Below are 20,863 nucleotides of genomic sequence, written 5' to 3' on the forward strand. Positions count from 1 at the left end.
TGTGCTGGCCACTGGTCAACACGAGTTTCCCAGCTACATGATGGCCACTCTGAACCCTGGGTTGTTTGGTATCAATGATGAAACTGGTGCCAGTATTGGATTTAACCCTAAATGTATGCAGGGGCCACCTTAGAGGTGCCCCCTGAAAAAGTCTATCCTGGCATGGTTGCTGACTGGTCTTATCCAGCTGCCACCTCCAGGCAGCCAATATACAAACCTTGCCTCTCCGGTTTGTAAGACAACACCCTTCCTGGGTGGAGGAGCTAACACCCCTCCCTCAGGAATGTGCACTGTTCTGGTGGTGAGCTTCAAAGGTCTTACCACCCTTGAAACTCAACCCCCACGCCTGCTGCTAGCAGCAGCTGGCATCCCCCTTTGCAAACCCCCACTTTTGGTGGGAGCAAAGGCAGGAAACCTAACCAAGGGTAGGAGGAGTGGCCTCACCTGGCATGCACAACCCCTAAGTTGTTGCCTGCGGGGTGGACCCTCTTTTTCATTTTCCTCCATCTTGTATGGAGAGTAAATAGCCAATGAAGTTTAGGAAAGTGATCCTTCACGTGGGAAGTGGTTACTGTAGTGGGTGTAGACACTCAAAAGTAAGTGTCCCATTGGACCCTACCAGGTTTTCCCTAAAATGCACACTAAATTCAGTATTTAGTGGGCACTCCTAGACCAAGACTTTATATTTGAAAGGGCAAAGAAGAAGGCAAAACCCTGCCAGCTGCACACAGGACTTGACAATTGCCACTGCAGAGAAGTTGGACACTGGCCTGAACTCAAGAAACCCAGAGGACCTTCAGGCTTCACAAATCGCCAAAGATCTTCCTTCTGAGTGGAGGTACCACTCTACAACCAACAAAGAACCAACAAGCCAGTGAGGGTCACTTCACTCACCGGTCAATATCTCCCGAACCAGAAGTTGCAGCTGGACCCAACAATACACAAGTGTGCCAAGCTTGGTGGCACTGTGTCCTCCAGTGCCCAAGTCGTGCCAATACCCTGAGCACTGGTAGGTGGATTTCAGACTCCAAGAACACCAGCTCCCCCAGAGCTGAAACCAGAGCAGGAGGAAGCCCCAGTCAAGGGACTTCAGGAACACCCTGGACCTCCCACCTGTTGTCCTTTGAGCCACCCTCAAAAAGACCTACCGCCAGCTCCAAAGGGCTCTTAGGCACAGCTCCTGGATCACCAACTCGCTTTGCACTGGGCCGCCCTGTGCCCTGCAATGGTGCTACAAGGGTCCCTCACCCTTTGTGACGTTGACACCACAAGGGGACCCCAGGCACCACCTTTAAAGCTGCAAGAACCACCCTTTTCCAAGTGGTCCCCAGGAGTGGCCCTGCACCTACTCCAAGAGACTTTCGAAGCTGCTCCTGCTGAAATTGGGAACCGCCCAAGCCTCTCCAGCTGGCACAGCGTGCCCACCGACAACCTGCAACAGTGGAATGCGGTAACATAATTGTGTGATTTTATATGCATTTTTCAAAGTGACTGCCTATTGATTCCTATGGTGCGTAATTACGCACAGAAAGACTGCATTTATTAAACTTAATGATCTTGGTCTTAAAATGTATTTAAAAAGCTGAAGTGTTGGTCTCGAGACTTGTCAGCCTTTGATTGCGTTTCAGTTTTCATTTTCTGTACTCCATGGTTTTATTTCTGCATACTTTATTTTTACTTCAGCTGAGGAATGACGCTTCTGTAGGTGTGCTCATTCATTATGTGTTTCTGTTCAAGGATACATCCCCACTGCATGCAACTACACGTGTACCATTTGAGGGCAGAAATGGGGCTATTCACAGTCTAACATATAGATGTACACTGGAGGTGCGAAAACAAGTTCCGCAGTTTCACAGTGCATCAATATGCTGTAAGCCACAGCCACATCTCTGTTTAATTAACTCAAATATTTAACATTGTGATGGAGCGTGGATTAAGTTCATGGAGTACTATAAACAAAATCTTAAGTATTGTCCTAGGATTTTTAAATATCTTTGTGAATATGAGCTTCAGTAATTATATTCTATTTTCCCATTCATTGCAGTAGCAATGCATGTATATATATGTCTAATGCAGAAATGTGGCTTACGAAGCTATCACTGCAACTACCCCTTTTTACACAAGATAGAGTTGGTAGCTCTTTTGTATATATGATGGATATAAATTTTTCTTTTCTAGTGAAAGCGTATCCTGCACTGGACCTCACAGTGAAAGAACACACTAAGGGTAGGATCTGTAGTAGGAGACAAGTTCACAAAAGAGAGTTGTTCATGCTATACTGAAGCAAATGGTGGGTGAATGCCCAGTTGCCAAAATGCCTTATTGGATAGTTTTCATAGTGAAAATCCTCTCCGGTCAAGCATTTACTTTATGATGCAAATCTCTCACCTTATACCTTGGAATATTTTAAATGAACTTAATCCCTTTTAAAGCTAAAAGAAAATTCCCTGCATTCTTGCTGAACTGGAAATTACTGCCATGATTGACCAGTCAGACTCTTAGGATTTTTATAGAAAGAGCACCTTCTTTTAGAAATCCACCTCATCAATCTGGTGGCCGGACATATTGCTTCTGCCTTCATCAGTGTGCTCTCCTTCCTGCTTCTTGTGTTCTCTTAATCTTTTCTTCATTGAAGGCTCATCATGGCTCATCATTGACAAACCAGAGTTAAATATTGTTTGTAACCAGTCCCCAGTGTTACTAAGATTTCAGGAACTTTACTTTCTCAAGCCAGACCTTCACCTACATGTCAACCACATTAACTTAATAACTGACGTACTCATTGATCTGTGTTTTGTGCAAGATCATTTGATATATTTAGATTCTCCCTTGCAGCCACATTAGATATTGGTTTAAGTTAGCGTTCTTTATCTCAAATATACTGCACATTGACTTGAGTCCATGTTTTCCCAGGACCTTCAGTTGTTGGTGACACTTTTCTTCAGCCTTTGCTACCTAAAGAACAAGCATTGAAGCTCCGAGAGGCTTTTGGTGTCCTATGGTTGTAAATAGCTGCAATTGGTCCTGACTTTCTCAAAGCAGTAGCAATTTTTATGACTGTTCTGTTTCCTAATCCTGTGCTCTTCCAGCCTGTAGAAGGTGATTGATCTCAATTCTATTTTTGCTTTTGAGAAAATGACTTTTAAGTCTAATGGGTGTTATGTAGTACTGGCTAGGACCACCAGCATGGTGACTTAATCATAAATCACAAAGGTAAACATACACATTTGCATAAGTTTACACTTTTTTAGCATTCTCAAAACTGCATTTCAATAGTACGTTTACAAGTGCAGAGACTCCTCAGTTAGGGCGTAGAACTCTGCACATAAAAAGATAGGCCTGCCTTTTTATGTGCAGAGTTTTCCACAGCGACTGTAAAGTTTCCACACTCACAAACATACTATTAAAATGAAGTTTTGTGAATACTGAAAAAGCATAAACTTACACAAATGTGTAAGTTTACCTTTGCAAATCAGGCCCTATGTGGTTATACCCATTCCCAAGTCCTGCATGAACCATCATTTGATCTATGTTTAGTGAGCAGGAAGCATATTCCTGTAGCCTACAAAGGCCACACAGGAATTACCCATCACCTCACGCATTCTATCTACTGCTGAACCTGTTCTGACAATGAATGGACCTCTTTCCCTCTTTAGATAATGCTTTTCTATCAGCCGTCTGCTCCACGACTAAACGTTTTCAAGCCAGGAGTCTACATTCACACTCTACTAAAGAGGACATAGTCTTACATTGGCATAGTCTTACAGTTATCGTATTTGTCCATGATTGTCACAAGGGTTGGAACAGAGAGGGCCAGACTGATCCTGGTAATACACAGAATAATTGAAAATTCCTGTGCACACCACTGAGCATTTTTATGAGAAGTAGTATTCAAATTCTAGGCCTAGATTATTTCATACTATGCATTTCCTGGTGGATATTTGTTTTTGCCCTGGCTGTCCATTGGAGTTTTCAACTAGATGGTATCTGTCCTTCTAAAAGCCCTGGAGAGAGCTTTCCTTAGGTGAGCTACTGATTTGGAACATGTATTCCACCCTGGAGACATCATAAGGGAGGACTCAACTATTTCTATTGTGAAAAACAAATAGGTAGTGGAACTTCTCAAATACAGAGCAGTGTATTACTACGAAAGTGATTAACCCAGAAAAAGGCAGCCATTTAAAAAACTACAATGATGGCCTGGCAGAGTATTCAGCTTGGAGTAGTAACTAACATACTGAAAGAGAAAAAGAATGTCTTATTGTGAGATGTAGGCATGGACAGCTTATTTTGACAATAATGAATTGAAGAAGAAATCATAATGTCTCAATATGATGATGATCTTTCCTAAAGTGGGTTGGATAACTTAGTTTTAAATATGGAGATGAACTCTGTAAATCTAAGACATGTTAAGCACAAGAAATCCCACAACACTGAAGCTCGATTTTCTCTTTCATAAGAGCCTCATTCTCTCTTTAGCCCTCTTCAGAATTCCTACTCGAAGATAGTTCTATGCCAGTTTATTGCACATGAACCAAACTAGATGGATCCAGTAAAATAAACATTCATTTTCAGCTCTCGCAAAGTCTTTATGATGATAGTAATCACTTTTAATGTGTATGGTTATTGGCATGACACCATTAAAGAGTCAACAGTGTGATCCATCCTGTCTTTAGAACCATCTATAAGTGCCTGTAGCTCTGTCCTGTTTATCTCACTAACATCACTCTGTCCAGCGTAACCTCTGCCATTTATATACCAGATCAGTCTCATCTGATGACTGCTGCACAGGCGTTGATCTATTGTATCGATGGGGGGCACTATTAGGCCCATATTTATACCTTTTTAGCTCCAGATTTGCGTCACTTTTTTACGCAAAAGGTATTTTATAAGTTTGCGCCACTTTTGAGTAAAAAAATGGCGTAAGTGCAGCACCAAAAAAGTATAAATATGGGCCTTAGATTCAAACAATGGTAACGCATAGATTAATAGGGGATGGGACATATAATTTAGTTAGGAATTGTTCTAATTGCCTGTTCTTGATGGGGGTCTCTCATCATTTATTACATAACAATTGCAAACAGAAACAGTTAGGTTCTGTAAAATGTACATTCATGGTATGTAATAGAAGCATCTTTGGGCATTTCATTGAGACATTTCTCTGATAAAGGTACATGCATCTGATTTAAACATTCTGGGCTCATCATAAAAAAGTATGTAGAAGCCTCTCTCACTCAGGGCTGATATCAAAGAGCCTGTCACCCATGTTGATTTGATTTACAATGCCAAACGATAGACAATTACGCTGTGGTTCTGTGGCAATTGAGTGCACACAGTAAACATATTCATAACTGCCAACTTCCTAATCATGCAGAAAGAAACTGTCACTCACAAGTCTTTTCCTCCGCTTCTCCCACTGTACAGCTAGCAAATGGTTGGATGTATGGTGAAATATATTCAGAGTCTTCAAAGGTTCATTTGTTACTGAAACCATACAAACTGCTCTCTGATAAGGTAAGGTATTTTTGCTTTTGGTGAACTTTTATGTATGTATTTTGGTGTATTCTATTTCCCAATAGCATAACATATTTCATCAGTATTACAACATGCACCGAGATAACCCTTCTGTTGGTACGAACTTCTTTACAATGAGGGTTCATGTGTATAACAGTGTCAAGACTGATTTGCATAATGCTGGGGCCAACCAGGGGTGGCATGGTGAGAAAAAGAATGATGGATTAAACCCATATCTGTGATTGGGGGTGAGCGTTTGAAAAGTTTCAGCACTCAGCCATCAACCTTTTGTGTTGCTAAAGTCGCCTTAAGTGGCCAGGGTATGCCCAGATGTGGTCCCTTGCTCACTGTGCCACTGGATTTATGCTAGCCTGTCTGATGAGGGGTGATACTCTGAAACTGATCCCAGGATACTTGCTTCCAGTCCAGGGAGGATCTGGTCTGGCAGATCGAACTGGACTAATGTCATGGGGAACAGGGTCAAGACTGATTTGCATATGGCTGGGCCCAAACTGGGGTGGCATGGTGAGCAAATGAATGATGAAATAAATCCAGATTTGTGACTGGGGTGAGTGTTTGAAAAGTTTCAGCACTCCGTCCATCACCCTTTTGTGTTGCTATAGCATATGCCCCAACATGATAATATAATGTTTGGTTACTGTACCTCCTTAAGCATCCCTAACGGCAATGGATAGTGCAGAACCAAGATAAGGGCTGTGTTGCACTGCCCCTGTAATCTAATCCATATATTAATTGTAGTAATCACTGTCTGCTCTTTAAATAGCTCTTTTATCCAAAGCACTTTTAATAGACTATTCAGATACAATTATTGTTACCCACTCCTACTTGGTACTCATTGTACTGAACTTGGAGGGATTTTAAAAGGGAGTCAAACTTGATGGGATTTAAACCTGCAGCCTTTAGGACACACACATATATTAACCCAGTGTTCACATTGCTGAGCTATCTTACACATGTCTGACCCTACCTCATAATCTCATAGGTTAACAAGGTGCTTTTTCATTTTAAATATTTTCTTGTTCTCCTATCACCAATTGGGTAATACGTTAGCTTGTAAAATCTCTTATCTGAAGAGTCTATAGTGTTTCTGCTTATTTAGCCCAAGCTGTAATCCATGGAAAAAGATGAAGTCATGCTATCCACCAGGTTTGCCTGGGCACAGCTGAGACATATATTTAAAAAATGTCAATATATTAATCATCTTTCTTATGTTCTACTTTAGTCTTCCCAATGTGCCTACCAATGAATAAGTTAAGACTACCAAAATGTCTTCCTCCAAGGAAAAAACATGTGGTGCCACACTTTCTAAAGACTGTCTGCTATCAGTCTCCTCCAACTGAAAGAAATAAAAATCTGTATTTGATAATATTGTTCTAATGTCATTGTTGTGACATGTATCCCGGCTTGTACCAGAACTTCCAGCAGGCCCTTATTAGGAGCTGTAAATGCACTGTGGACGCCATTCTAGGCACCTATGAGTGGTCCAGTGTTTCTAGACCCAAAATAGATGTGTCCAGAAATACCTGATCTGGTTTTACCAGTTGTGGTTTTGTACCCAGTAAGTTCACGGCTGAAGAGGTGCAAGAGCCTCTTGGAGAGGCACAGCCTGGCTCCAATCGACCCCCTCAAGCATCATGAGGGGAGCAGACAATGCACCATTATAGCTAGGCCACAGCCTAGCATGCCCACAGATAGCCTCAGTCTAACCCACCCTAATCAAATTGGCCCCTTGCCAAATCACTCCCTGGAATCAGGACCTTTGTGAAAGGACCTGGTAATTTCTGGCCTGCAGGTTATTCCCCTTTCCAGGGCCTTTGGCTTGTAATCCCCATTAAGTTACTGGGACATACTGGTGAGAATCATTGATTCCAATCCTGGTATCTCCTTTATAGTTAAGAGGAAACTCATAATGAGATTGTTAGTGTTACCTTCCCACTCATAAGATAGTTCATTTGATAATCCAGTTTTTTCACATAACCTTAATTTTTAGAGGCATACCCGAAACATATCAGAATTGTTTACATCCCTGAAGTCACATGTTGTGCATCCATACATGAAGAATGTTGGAAATTGGGTCACTGGTTGAGGAGGATGAAAGCTTACTCAAGCAGCAGCCGCAATTTATGGGAAGGTGACATCATAAGCAAACCCCAAACTAACCTGTGTTTAACTCTCTGGTAACTTGGCAGAAAGTAGTCAGGATTAACTTTGAGGCAATGTGCAAAATATTTTTGCAGCACTCCAAACAGTGATTAGGTGACTACACAGCACAAGAAATATCCCACAGCAATTTTGAAATATAGAAAAAAACATAATTAATTATTTGACTCCAAAACCACAAAACACAATCAGTAAAACTGGAGATATGCAATCTTAAAGATTTAACCGAAATAGCTCCTAGAAGCACAAAGCACTAACTGTGGTTATCTGGTCAGGCTGGACCGGGACAAAGTCACAAGTTCAGGCCAACCACAGTAGAGTGCAGGCCGGATACGGGACCAAGTAAGGCCTGCAGACCAAAATACCTGAAATACGGATTTGCAGATCATTGCAAGCACCTGTGTTGAGGATCTGCTTCACAGCTGCAGTTAAGAGGAAGCTGCGTGGCTGCAATGCGGAGTCCTGCATCATCAGCAAGGATGCTATTGGTGAGGAGCTTGAGTTGCAAAGTCCTGTGTCAAAGATACATTGCACACCAGCTGTTCTGAAGAAGCTGCAGGGCTGCTATGGGGGTTCCTGTGTCATTGTCAAGGATGCCATTGATGAGGGGCTTGCGATGCAACGGCCTGCGTTGAGGATGTGTCATGCAGTGATGGTTCCAAGGAGGCTCCAGGCCACGATGCAAGGTGATGCATCACACTGAGGCAGTTCAGAAGCAACTGTGAGAAGATACATCATGCTACACCAGTTCTGCTCACAGGACCACAGATGGGCAAGCAGAGCACCTTCGGGTTCACTTCCCAGGGTCAAAAACTTGAGTGGCATCCCTTGAAGGGGAAGACTCACAGCAAGTTGAGTCCAGGTGCTTGTTTCGAGATGGTTGGAGACTTTTCTGACACTAGCGCTATGATCAGGAGGCTAGCCATGTAGCCCTTGGAGTCACTCTGGTGCTCCAGGGATCAAGATGCAGGTCTAGTCCTTTTCACTTAGATAGCAGGTCAGCAGGATCCATTATATGTACTTGGTACCCACTTTGAAGTAGGATAAGATTCTGGAGGTTTCCCTCTCAGAAGTGGTTGAAATTTCCTGCCTCACTGTATTGGTCCCAGCTTGCCAGTGGACACAATAGACTAGTGTCAAAACCCTTTGTGAGTGTGCTGGACAGAGCCTTTGTGATGTGCAAGTGTGCCAGGTGACAGCTTCTCCATCTCATCAAGTCAGAGACAGCCTATCCTGCCAGCTACCATTCACCTGTGCCTCACTGTCTGGGAGCAATACACAAAGACGAATTGCTAGTTAGAACTAGTCATGTGACCCAGGATACAGGCAGCAGCCACCAAATAGTTACAACAAGAAAATGCCAACTGGCCTGGCAGTTGGGGCTGGACTGTTCCCATGGGGAATAGGGTCAAGACTGATTTGCATATGGCTGGGTCCAAACTGGAATGGCATGGCAAGCAAAAGAACTGATGGATTAAACCCAGATCTGTGACTGGGGTTGAATGTTTAAAGTGTTCTGCATTCCGTCCATCATATGTTGTTTTTGCATTTGTCGCCCTACATGGGAACGGTATGCCCAAATGTGGGTCTTGTGCTTGCTATGCCACCTGATTCAAGCTAGCCTGGCTGATGAAGGATGATATCCTGATACTGGTCCCAGGATGCTTGTTTCTGGTCCAGGGAGGACCTGGCCTTGCAGTTTGGGCTAAACTGTTCCCTTGGGGAACAGGGTCAAGACTGATTTGCATATGGCTGGGTCCAAACTGGAATGGCATGATAAGCAAAATAGCTGATGGATTAAATCCAGATCTGTGCATTGTGGGTTAATGTTTTATTTGTTCTGCATTCTGCCCATCATCTGTTGTTTTTGCAACTTTCTAAAAGTAGCAATTTAAGAATTGTGACTTAGAATCCACCTTTACAATTAAAGAGGGCTCTAAATTGCAATTCTTTCGACATCAAACTTGAAATTTCTACCTGCCCCAAACTGAAAGTTACCACGTATTAAATGTAATAAGGAAACCCAGTGTTATCCTATTGAGGAGATAGGCCTTGCAGTAGAGAAAAACAAATGTAAGAGTTGTTCACTACCAGGGCATGTTAAAGTACACGTACAATTTGTATTACACTGCACCCTGCCCTCTGGGCTGTTTAGGGCATACCCTAGGGGTGACATGTATGTATTACAAAGGAAGGTTTGAGCCTGGCAAAATGTTTACTTTGCCAGGTCGAAATGGCGGTTTAAACTGCATACACATGCTTCAATGGCAGGCCTGGAACCAATTTAAAAGGTTACTCAATTTGGTGGTGCTGTCAGTCACGGTCAAGGCTATTGGTAGCCTTTAATTTACAAGCTCTGTGTGCATGTGTTACTACTTTAATAAGGCCTTAAGAGTAAATTAAATGTGCTAATTAGGTGTGAGCAAATGTCACCAATTTTAAAAGAGAAAACACAGACACTTCAGCACTGGGGTTAGCAGTGGTAAAGTGCACAAAGTCCTAAGGAGTGAGGCAAAAAGTTGGGGAAGACCACTCTAAGGCTGACAGGTATAATTACCCTCTACCTTTACTGTTTAGCTAAGCACCTTATAGTGCTGAATTCCTGACACTCAGAACATTTCTTGTAAAACATAGCAGTTTCAATAAAAAATCAGTTGGCTGTAATAGTTCTGTCTCCATATCCACAGTGAGAATAAAGACCTGGTTTGTGTATAGATGGGAAGAAATCACTGATGCACTGTAACCACTTAATGACCTAAAAGCAGCCGCTGTTTTAAAAAGGACTATTGTCATGGGTATGATCTCAAAAATCAGGGATCTCCACATTTCCTTCCCCATACTTGTTACACTCAATCTCTTCAGAACTTTGAGGTGAATATTTGTTAAGAAAAGTAGGTTGATCCACATTAATGATGAAAACCAACATGGGAAAGAGGATAGAAAAAAGTGAAAGATATTGCAAACCAGCAGCATTGGGGGAGCATTTTTGAGGGGCAAAACTATACTGCATTGTTATCAAGTTTATGGCCTAAAACTATCTTTTAAAATGAATCTGGAACAATCTGACCATAAGGAATGGGCATCGCAGCTTCTTCAAAGGGATATGGATATCATGATTGTCACAGACAAAACTGTCAATCAGGAAAAGAAGATGGTGGAAGAGAAACTGTTTTTTGGAATTACCTCAGAAAGGAACTGCCAAATGTTAATGATTTTTGAAGAAAATGTAATCCCGGTCCTAGGTCTCAATAAAATGAAACCTCTGCAAAGTACATATCTGATAGAGACTTATCTACAGATTCCTTACCTTTGAATTTCCCAGGTGTCAGAATGGATCTGGAAGATTTTTGTGTGAGCAGTACACCTGGTTCTGGTGGGTGGCTCTGTTCGGTTGCATGGGTCATTGTCATTGGCACTGGATGTGACGTCGCAGTCACCTATGTAGGTACCACCCATATGTGCGGACGTCAGCTCTTTTCTCCCCGCACCAGTTAGCCCTGATCCAGAGAAGAACTACCCCTCCTGTCTTTTTTTGGCATTTTGTTGAATCAAGGAAGGTAAGCTATAAGCTGTGTGGTGCCTGTCACTGCGCATGTCAGTAACAGACCCGCATTTGGTGTGCTTATGGTGTCTTGAGCAAACCACGACACAAAGTTGTGCTCGCACTGCTGGGCATTGACACTGAAATCATTGAGGGAGCGGTCCTTAAAGCTGCATGCAGCCTGGTGGTTGACTCCAGCTACCATGACTTTCCGATTGAGACTCGGGGAAGAGGCAAAAAAAGAAAAAGAAGTGAAATGGTCTTCCACTGCACTTCCTGCATTGGCCAATTCAATGAGTGAGGGACATTGGCGTTCCTGACACGGTTCTGCGGAGCCGTTGCCAGGACCGAATCCTTGCCTCACCTCCGTTTCCAGGAGCCAGAACAATCCCTGCTTAAGTAAAGGACCTTTATGGGTCCATGTGCTGCATATTTCAGCAGGCCGACCACTCCGGAACGCCTTCGGGCTCTGGAGGGTCAGAGGAGACCCCATCAGGATCTGCTCCAATCAGCTCCGGCCTCGGTTTCGATGGGGTCTCATGGATCCAATCTCAGATCCAGATTGACCATCTCTGGCACCTATCCCAATGCTCTCAGTGCCACCATCACCTAGCAGTAGCATCAGCCTGATTCTCATCCCCAAAGACTCTGGGTTGGAACAGCATTGATCAATGCCGATTCTGGCACTGACAGGGCCCAGTGGCTTTAAGTCATTGCCTGAGCATTTTTTGGACCAGCCAGACATGGGGAACGAGTGGGAGGGTTCCCTTTGGAATACCAGTTACACACCCCTAATGATAATTTGGATTTGTATTATGAATTAGGAGATACCAGTGGACTGGACACAATTCTAGATACTGACTTGCTCTCTCCCCGCACCATGGCTACAGAGGAGGGGGCATTGTGTGCAATGGTGGTGAAAAGGGCAGCGGAGGTCCTTGACAGTGGCAGTCAAGACTAACCTCTTGATGGAAGTGCTTCAGCCTTGGGCTTCCTTGTCCAAACCCTGTTGCCCTTCAATGAAGCACTGACTCATGTCCTGCTGGAAACGGTCCAAGCCTAGCACTGGGGCTACTGTGAACAAGACAATTGCCCCCAATTGTCCTGTCCCAGTTGATCTTAGTTTCCTCACCCAACACCCCACTTCTGAGAGCTTGGTAGTCCAAGCCTCAACCTCCCATGGAACATTCCCTGCCGCTCCTCCACACAGGGAAACCAAGAGGCTGGACACTCTTGGGCATAAGATGTTTTCTTCAGCTGGCCTAGCATTACAGTCGGTGAACACCACATGCCTTTTGGGCCGTTATTCCCACACATTGTGGAATATGGTTGCGCAAGTACTACCACAGGTCCCAGAGGAGGCCCGGACCATTCTCTCCCAAGCAGTGGAAGATGGGAGAGATGCAGTAAAGTTTACCATCAGGTGTGGTTTGGACACAGCTGATTCGATGGTCAGAGTGGTTTCGTCGTCAGTGGCCTTGAGGCGCCAGGCTGAATGAGAACATCTGGGTTTTTGTGGTGGCCAGGCTAACCTCATGGATATGCCCTTTGACGGGACTCATCTCTTCGGAGAGAGAGCAGACTTGGCGCTGGAGTGCTTCAATGACTCGTGGGCTACGACCAAGTCCATGGGCCTCTCAGTGATACTTCCCCCCTAGTCTGCCTTTCATTCTTTTTGTGGCTACGGAAGGAGCATGTGTTGGAAATTGTGTCTTTAGTTCGCAGAGGTATTCACCCTGTCCAAGTAAGCAGGGACCGTAGTCCTAGTCAGGGTGAGTCACAACACAACCCAAATTATACTGTGCTCATCCTCTGGTAGCTTGCATGGCCGCAACACCGCCGGCTCCATTTGGAACCAGCTCCTGTGTTGTGGCCGAGATCCCCGCCGGCCCAGCGGAGATCTCCAAATGGCTGTGGCGGGGGTGCGGCTGCATTGGCGGCCGCCCGGCGGTCCGATCTTGGCGGGCGGCTGAGGGCCTAAGTGTCCTGTGCTTATGGCTGTCTGGGTGGAATGCACAAGGAGAGCAGCCCAAGCCGGACGTGTATTGGAGACAGACTGTAAGGCACAGATGGCAGTAAGTGCAGAGAAATGCCCACTTTCTAAAAGTGGCATTTCTGAAATAGTAATATTAAATCCAACTTCACCAGTAAGCAGGATTTTCTATTACAATTCTGGCCATACTGAACATAACAGGGCTACTCCTTTCAGATCAGAATCTGCCACTTAAAGGTATATGAGGGCAGTTCTAATGCTAGTCTGTGATAGGAGAGGGCCTCACAGTAGGGGAAGACAAATCTGTGAGTTTTTCACTGCCAGGACATGTAAAACACATAAGTGCATGTCCTGCCTTTTACTAACATAGCACCCTGCCCTATGGGTTACCTAGGGCCTACCTTAGGGTTGACTTATACGTTGAAAAAGTTGAGTTTAAGTCTTGGCAAGTAGTTTTAAATGCTAAGTCGAAGTGGCAGTGAAACTGCACACACAGGCCTTGCAATAGCAGGCCTGAAACATGGTTAAGGGACTACTTATGTGGGTGACACAATCAGTGCTGCAGACCCACTAGTAGCATTTAATTTAGAGGCCCTGGACACATGTAGTGCTCTTTACTAGGGTCTTACAAGTAAATTAAATATGCCAATTGGGTATGAGTCAATGTTACCATGTTTTTAGGGTGCAAGCACATCCACTTCAGCACTGGTTAGCAGTGGTAAAGTGTCCAGAGCCCTAAAGCCAACAAAAATGAGGTAAGAAAAAGAGGAGGAAGGCAAAACGTTTGGGGTGACCCATTTAGAGAGGGCCATTTTCCAACAGCATGTCACTGCGTCAACCCTATGCCAGCCACTGTCCTGGTCAAGCTCCCCAAGCTATCTGGCGACATGGATGCTGTGCAATCCGAACCCAAGGGTCAGGTAGCTAGAGGTTGTCTGCCAACACCCCTCCCATCCCCTTCTCCCTCCTTTCCCAGCAGCTGCAAACTTTAAGCCCTCCTAATTGTGTTCTGCAAGACCATGGGTTCCCAGTTGGAGGGAGTCTCCAACATCATCTTCTCCACTGGCAGTCCATTACATCAAATTAATGGGTCTTGCAGATCTTTCAGAGGGACAACTCCCTCCATTTCCAATCTTTCCCTCCACCTATACCACCAACACAAGAACGGCTGATGGAGGATCATCTGTCTTTGCTCAGAGAGGAAGTTACGGCTTTCTTGGCCAAGTAAGCTATAGATATAGGGTTCCATTGTCAGAAGTAGGTAGTGGTTGTTATTCCGTCTACTTTCTGATTCCCAATAAGGATGCATATTTCTACATTCCTAACCTGCCTGCCGCCAGACCACACATGTTACCTGCGATTCAAGGTAGGCCACGAGCACTTTTAGTTCAGCGTGCTCCCCTTTGGCCTTACCAGTGCCCGTCAAGGGGATAGCAGTGGTTGCAGCTCATCTGTGCAGATCAGGGTTTTCATCCGTTGCACCTGACGACTGCCTTCTGAAGGTGGGCTCCCCCCAGGCTGCCATCTCCAGACATACTGGGGACCTTTCCACTCATACCACTTCTGCCCAGAGTTCTCAAGAAGTTCAGGAATGACCAGGCCCAAGTAATTTTTCTGACTCTGGACTGGGCAGGGAGACTCTGGTATCCCGAGGTTCTGAAGTTGAGCATCAATCAGGCAGCACCTTTGTCGCATCAGCAGGGGAGGTTTCTCCACCCGAACCTGTCAACTCTCCACCTCCTTGAGTGACGACAGTTGATAACTATTGACCTTCTTCCGGAAGTCTGTTATTCTGGCAGCCAAGCGTTCCTCCACCAAGATAGTATATGCCTACCAATGGCAAAAAATTGTGAAATATTGTACAGAAAAGTCTATCGATCCTCCTTCTGCCTCTCTCTCTGATATTCTTCTCTTTATCCTTACTGTTGCCCAGCAGGGCTCTGCTCTGGACACTCATAAGGGCTATGTGCTCTCTCTGCCTTTCTGTGGCTGCCAGACGAACCCTCTTTATTTAAGTTCCCTATTGCAAATAGGTTTCTCAAAGGGCTTGCACATGTGAAGGGTGAGTGAGATGCATGCTTTATCATCCAAGCCTCCTTATCTCTCTGTGTTCCCAGACAAAGTGGTGTGTTGCACCAGGACCTCCCTTTTGCCCTAAGTGGTGACCTCATTTCATCTTGGATAATCTGTCACCCTGCCATATCCCTCTAGAGAAGAGGCAACTCCACCGTCTGGACCCAAAAAGAGCGTTGTTGTTCTACTTTGACCGCACAAAAGAGTTCCAGGTGGATGACCCACTCTTCGTTAGCTATGTAGGAACCAATAAGGTTGGGCAGTACAGAAATGAAGCATTTTACCCTGGGTCGTTCTCTGTATCAAGATCTGATATGCCCTGGCTTAAAAGCAGCCACCCCCAAAGGGCCAGTTCTCACAGGGGAAAAGCTGCAACCACAGCATTAGTACTGCAGCCCCAGTTCTGGACATCTGTCAGGCAGTAACGTGAGCATCAATACAAATGTTTGTCAAACACTACTGCCTGGACAGTCATGTCTGCAGGGACGGGCATTTTACCCGTTCAGTCCTGTAGGACTTCTTAGTGTAGAATGTTTGTCCACAGCCCACCTCCAGGTTGTTATGGCTTTGGCATCTATTCAAAGGTAAGGAATCTGCAGCTAGAAATCTCTGTCATACGAACAAGGTACTTACCTTCGGTAATGCATTATCTGTTAGGGTCTATATCTAGTTTCAGATTCCCTACAGACCCACCCATGCCTACCCGCTCTGCGGACAGATTTCTAGGGTTCGTATGTTCCCTTTCAGGGCCCTAGTTTGGACACACATTTGTCAGTTTGCTTCATGGTCCTGTGTTCCGGCGTGTAAAGTTATGAAAAGTAACTAACTTCTGCACACCTGGGTGGCACCTGTATAGGTGACCACGACATCACATCCAGCACCAACTATGCCGATGCCCAGTACTAAACAAGCCCACTGATGGCACACAGGTGTACTGCTCAAGAAGAAATCTTCTGGATCCAGTCTGACGCCTAGGAAACTAAAAGGTAAGGAATCTGCATCTAGATATAGGGGGTTATTCTAACTTTGGAGGAGTGTTAATCCGTCCCAAAAGTGACGGTAAAGTGACGGATATACCACCAGCCGTATTACGAGTTCCATAGGATATAATGGACTCGTAATACGGCTGGTGGTAAATCCGTCACTTTTCCGTCACTTTTGGGACGGATTAACACCTCCTCCAAAGTTAGAATAACCCCCATAGTCTCTACCAGATAATGGGGGTTATTCTAACTTTGGAGGAGGTGTTAATCCGTCCCAAAAGTGACGGAAAAGTGATGGATTTACCACCAGCCGTATTACGAGTCCATTATATCCTATGGAACTCGTAATACGGCTGGTAGTATATCCGTCACTTTACCGTCACTTTTGGGACGGATTAACACTCCTCCAAAGTTAGAATAACCCCCAATGTGTTACTGAAGGTAAGTAACTTGTTCATTAATACCTGACCTTGAGTGTGGTGGTTTTCTGACCAGGTTCTATTTTGCCCATATTCTAAGGCCGCACTTACCTTATCCCCAGGTTAGCTTTAGTGCTGGTCAAAACTTCAAATGTCTCCAGATCTAGCATTATAACAGAAAGCACCTTGAATTTAGCTGATATAACTAGCAAGTAATCAATGTAAAGCTGTAGCTTAAGATATTATTTTCCGTGCTCAAGACATGTAATAGAGGAAATACTTTTGAAACTCTGGGCTCCTGGTGCTAAGTAGAGAGTAAAGAACAGGGTAGAAAGAGACATGCCTGGTGGATGGCACTTTGAGCCATAAAAGAGGGTAATGACTTTGTGGTATGAGAAAGTAGAAGAGTTAGAATCTGCAATACATGGCTGTTATTGACCCTAAAATCTTGGTGGAAAATTGAAAGTTCTGAGAACAGCCCAACAGTAGCCCCTATCACATAATGGAACAACTTCTCTGCGGTGACTAATTGTATGCACATGCACGATTTATATATATATCTCAGGAGCTTGTCTGTGTTATTCCTCATCTTCCACCACAAAATAAAAATGTGTTGTTTAGAGTGTTTAATGTGGCCCAGCACTTCAGCCAGCTTAATCACCAATATCTTTGCAAAGATCTTGGCGTAGCAATTCAGCATTGAAATGGACCAGTAGGAGCCAATATGAGTGGGGTTTTTATATTTATTTGTTTTTTTTAATATAAAAAAATACTAATTGCTGCCTTCCCCAGGATATAGACAAGACTCCTAAGTGCCAAACATAATTTAGAATATTGAAAACTAAATGAGTTGACTGATCAGAAAAGGGTTTGCAGTCCGGACCAATGACTTTAAATTGTTGAAATCAAACCAATGCTAGGACTAATTCAGCAGAGGTTGTTCATATTTATAAAGCCTCCTACTTGCTCTACGTGTGACTGATCCAAATCCTCAATAAAGTCACTGAATATGTCCTGATCGGATTTATCTTTTGACCTACGAAGTTTAGTGTAAAATTCAAGGAACGCGTTCATTGTGGCTTCCAGCCTGCAGACATAAAACTGTTAACAGAAAGCATTTATGCTTTGGAGATGTCATCTTTTTAGGTATTCTGAATAGCCAACACCATTACTCAGTGCCCAGAAATGTCATAGTATTTTACCTGACTGGCTTCACTCTGAAGATTAAACTTGATATAAGCAATTGCCCTAAACTCTTTCTGGCACTCCTGTATCTTTATAAATAGCTAACCGCTAATACCGTCAGAGGGAGAGGTGTTGTATTTTTTTCCTAGGTGAATTATTAGAGACCTTATTTGATGTACATGGTTCTTCCAAAAGTCCTTTTCAGTAACCCAAACTGAGAAAGTGAACCACTAAAGCATGGCTTTGTAATATTCCATACCGTATTAGGACCTGAGTTGTTAATGAAAACCATTCTTTTTATGGTCACAAAACAACACCAAGGTCCCCTTACTGGTTGTCGTAATGCCCACTCAATATAAAGTGAGGCGACTATCAAATGATTGGATGTAATTGTATTAGTCATTGCTATCGTATATACATCTAGTAGGATTGCCTTTGAACACAAGAAAAAGCTATTTTACCATAAGATTGATAGAAATAGGAAAATAAAATAAAACAGGTCAGGAAGGGTACGATTTACACCTTACATCCTTAAAATCCAATAACTTAATCAGTCGAGAAAGTGTCTTGTGAGACACTAACTCATTAAGCCATATTTACCACACTGATCACGAGGTGACAAAGTAATATTCCAGTCTCTGTCTATAACATAATTTTCCCTTTATTCCTCCAGAGCAGTGTGCAACTGGTAAATGGCAGCCAGATTATTGTTTTAGGACTGTAAACTGGGACACATTATCATGCACTATGTAGTAGAGCTCTGAGTTCAGTCCACCTGTCTACCCACCTCATGTTTGGTCCTACTTGCTATCACATTACAGACATAGGAACCAATCGTAATTGGGGAAAAACAAAGGGGAAATACAAAGTCAAAGCTTCCAGGACAGGGTATTAAGATTCACACTCAATTCCTCACCCTAATTCATATAAAGGAACACAATATGAGCCATTATTCTCTCCTCCAGAAACACAACTATAACCAAGGAGCAGTATTCACTTTACCAGTGTTATGGCTCAGAGAGTCTTTGACTGACCCTTGGGTATACCAGGATATCTTTTTAAGAACCAAATAAATACAAGTGTTCATTTTAAGTTTGAATAAATTTGTATTGGCATTTGACTATAGCAAGAAAACACTAACAATGCAGCAACAGCAGAAAAGGGAAACAAAAAGAGTTTTCCCATTATGGACACACTACAATCCCCTATCTCGTGTATTCCCCAACCCCCACTTCCCACCCTTAATTTCCCAGCCACCTCCTCATAAATCCCTACAGCTGCGTTCCGCAGCCTCCAACAATATGGTATTCTGACAGTGGTAGCGGTCAATCAGCAGTATTTTGCAGGACCGCAGAATATTAGTCATCAAATTGGACATTCTTTATAATTTTTAGAACTATGAATGTCTTGGAGCAGGAGAGTTCTGTGATCTGCTTGACAGTGAGTAGCCCTGATTCCATATGTGTCCCAATCTAGGACAGGACCAAAGGGTATGTGCCTTTTTCCTACAACCCCTCCTCATATTCACCAGTTGGGTTTGGTATTTTGCCAACAACAGAGGATCTTCAGCATGGCTCCAACCCCCCCCCCCCTTTGGATGGGAAGCAAAGTTGTTCGACTGAGTTAATATCTTGTCCCATTGTTCCTGGTCTGCTGATATTTGAAGGTTCCTCTTCCAAGCTCACTGAAATGCATAATTCTGACCCTTGTGTCTAACATTAAGCAAGGTATGGATATGTATCCCTCCCAAGTGAATCAGGAATTGCAGATGAGCTGTGGGATAAGAGCGAGACGGACTGGGTATTCCCAGCCTCCCATGTGTGGTTGCAAGAAACATTGTCATCTAGTGATCCTCCCTACCTTATCCTGCCAGACATAGAGATAACAAAGAGCCTAGGACTTTGGAAGAGCTCAATTTGGATAGCTAGGAGGATATTTTAATTTGTCACAGTCTTTTCTGGCATCTCTCTGTCCTGCTGCAGTTTGGGCAGGGCGCTTCTACCAAATAGACATTGCTAGTGTGGATGGGTCGGTGGGCTCCTCTAAGTAGAGTTGGTAATAGAACTCATGGAAACATCTAGCTTTGTCAACGTTCTGCATGTAGAGATGTCCCTCATATGACCTAACCTCCAGGATTGTGCTCTTAGTCTGACGTGTCCTGAGCAAGTTAGCAATCAGCATCCCTGATTTATTACCCAGATCATAGGATCTATTGTCTAACTTAGCCAAGAGATACACTGCCCTATTTATTTCTAAAGCTCTAATTTGTCCCACACAATAAGTATTTTCTACTGCACTTTTTGTGAATTGGGTTTGCAAAGAGGTCTTTTCAGTATCATTAGTCAGTCTCACAAGTGGGCTTCTCTTAGTGGGCACTAGCGGACCACCTCAGCAACAATGTTCCAGTGCAATACAGCCTTTAGCGCATCCCACTCAGTAGTAGTAGTAACTGAGGTTTCCCTGTGTCATGGTGTTTGATGTAGTTGGCCTCTTCTTGATATTGGACATTATCACTTGGCCTTTCAATAGGGAGTCTTGAAGCTGCCACATTCTCCCGTTCCCTAGTACATCAGATCTCACACCAGTCAGTGTATAAGAGACCAGGCCCATGATCAGAGATGGTGGTTGGATGCTTGGTTGCTTAATTAAAGTCCATAATAAGTTGCCTAGTTCCTCAAATAGTTGCTTGCCTGCAGCCATCAGCACTAGAGCTCACCGCCCTGTGCAATCAGTGTCCTTCTCCGTGGCAAAGACCAGATCGAGGTATCCCCCCTACAGTGATTAGGACTGGCTTCCAGGTTGTAAGATATGGATACTCCCTGTCAGGAAGCATTCTTGGCTCTGATTGGGGGGATCTGTTATGTAGCAGTATTCCCCCTTCTTGCAGATTTCTTCACCCCTGAGGAGAAATATTTGCCCGGGAAATCTTTGGACTTTACAGGTGTAATCCCGTTTAAGGAGATGTGTCTCATGG

General features: G+C 43.9%; 1 protein-coding gene across 1 annotated transcript in view; it reads left to right on the top strand.

Annotated features, from left to right (window-relative positions):
* The window catches only part of RYR2 (ryanodine receptor 2), a 2,714,825-nt gene that overhangs the window by 1,796,534 nt on the left and 897,428 nt on the right, over positions 1 to 20,863 (top strand). The window contains exon 54 of the mRNA XM_069234403.1: positions 5,425 to 5,514. Within this exon, the coding sequence (XP_069090504.1) occupies positions 5,425 to 5,514 (90 nt within the window). The remainder of the gene's footprint in view (positions 1 to 5,424; positions 5,515 to 20,863) is intronic.

The sequence above is a fragment of the Pleurodeles waltl genome, chromosome 5 (genome assembly GCF_031143425.1).
Source record: "Pleurodeles waltl isolate 20211129_DDA chromosome 5, aPleWal1.hap1.20221129, whole genome shotgun sequence".
NCBI classification, from domain to species: Eukaryota; Metazoa; Chordata; class Amphibia; order Caudata; family Salamandridae; genus Pleurodeles; species Pleurodeles waltl.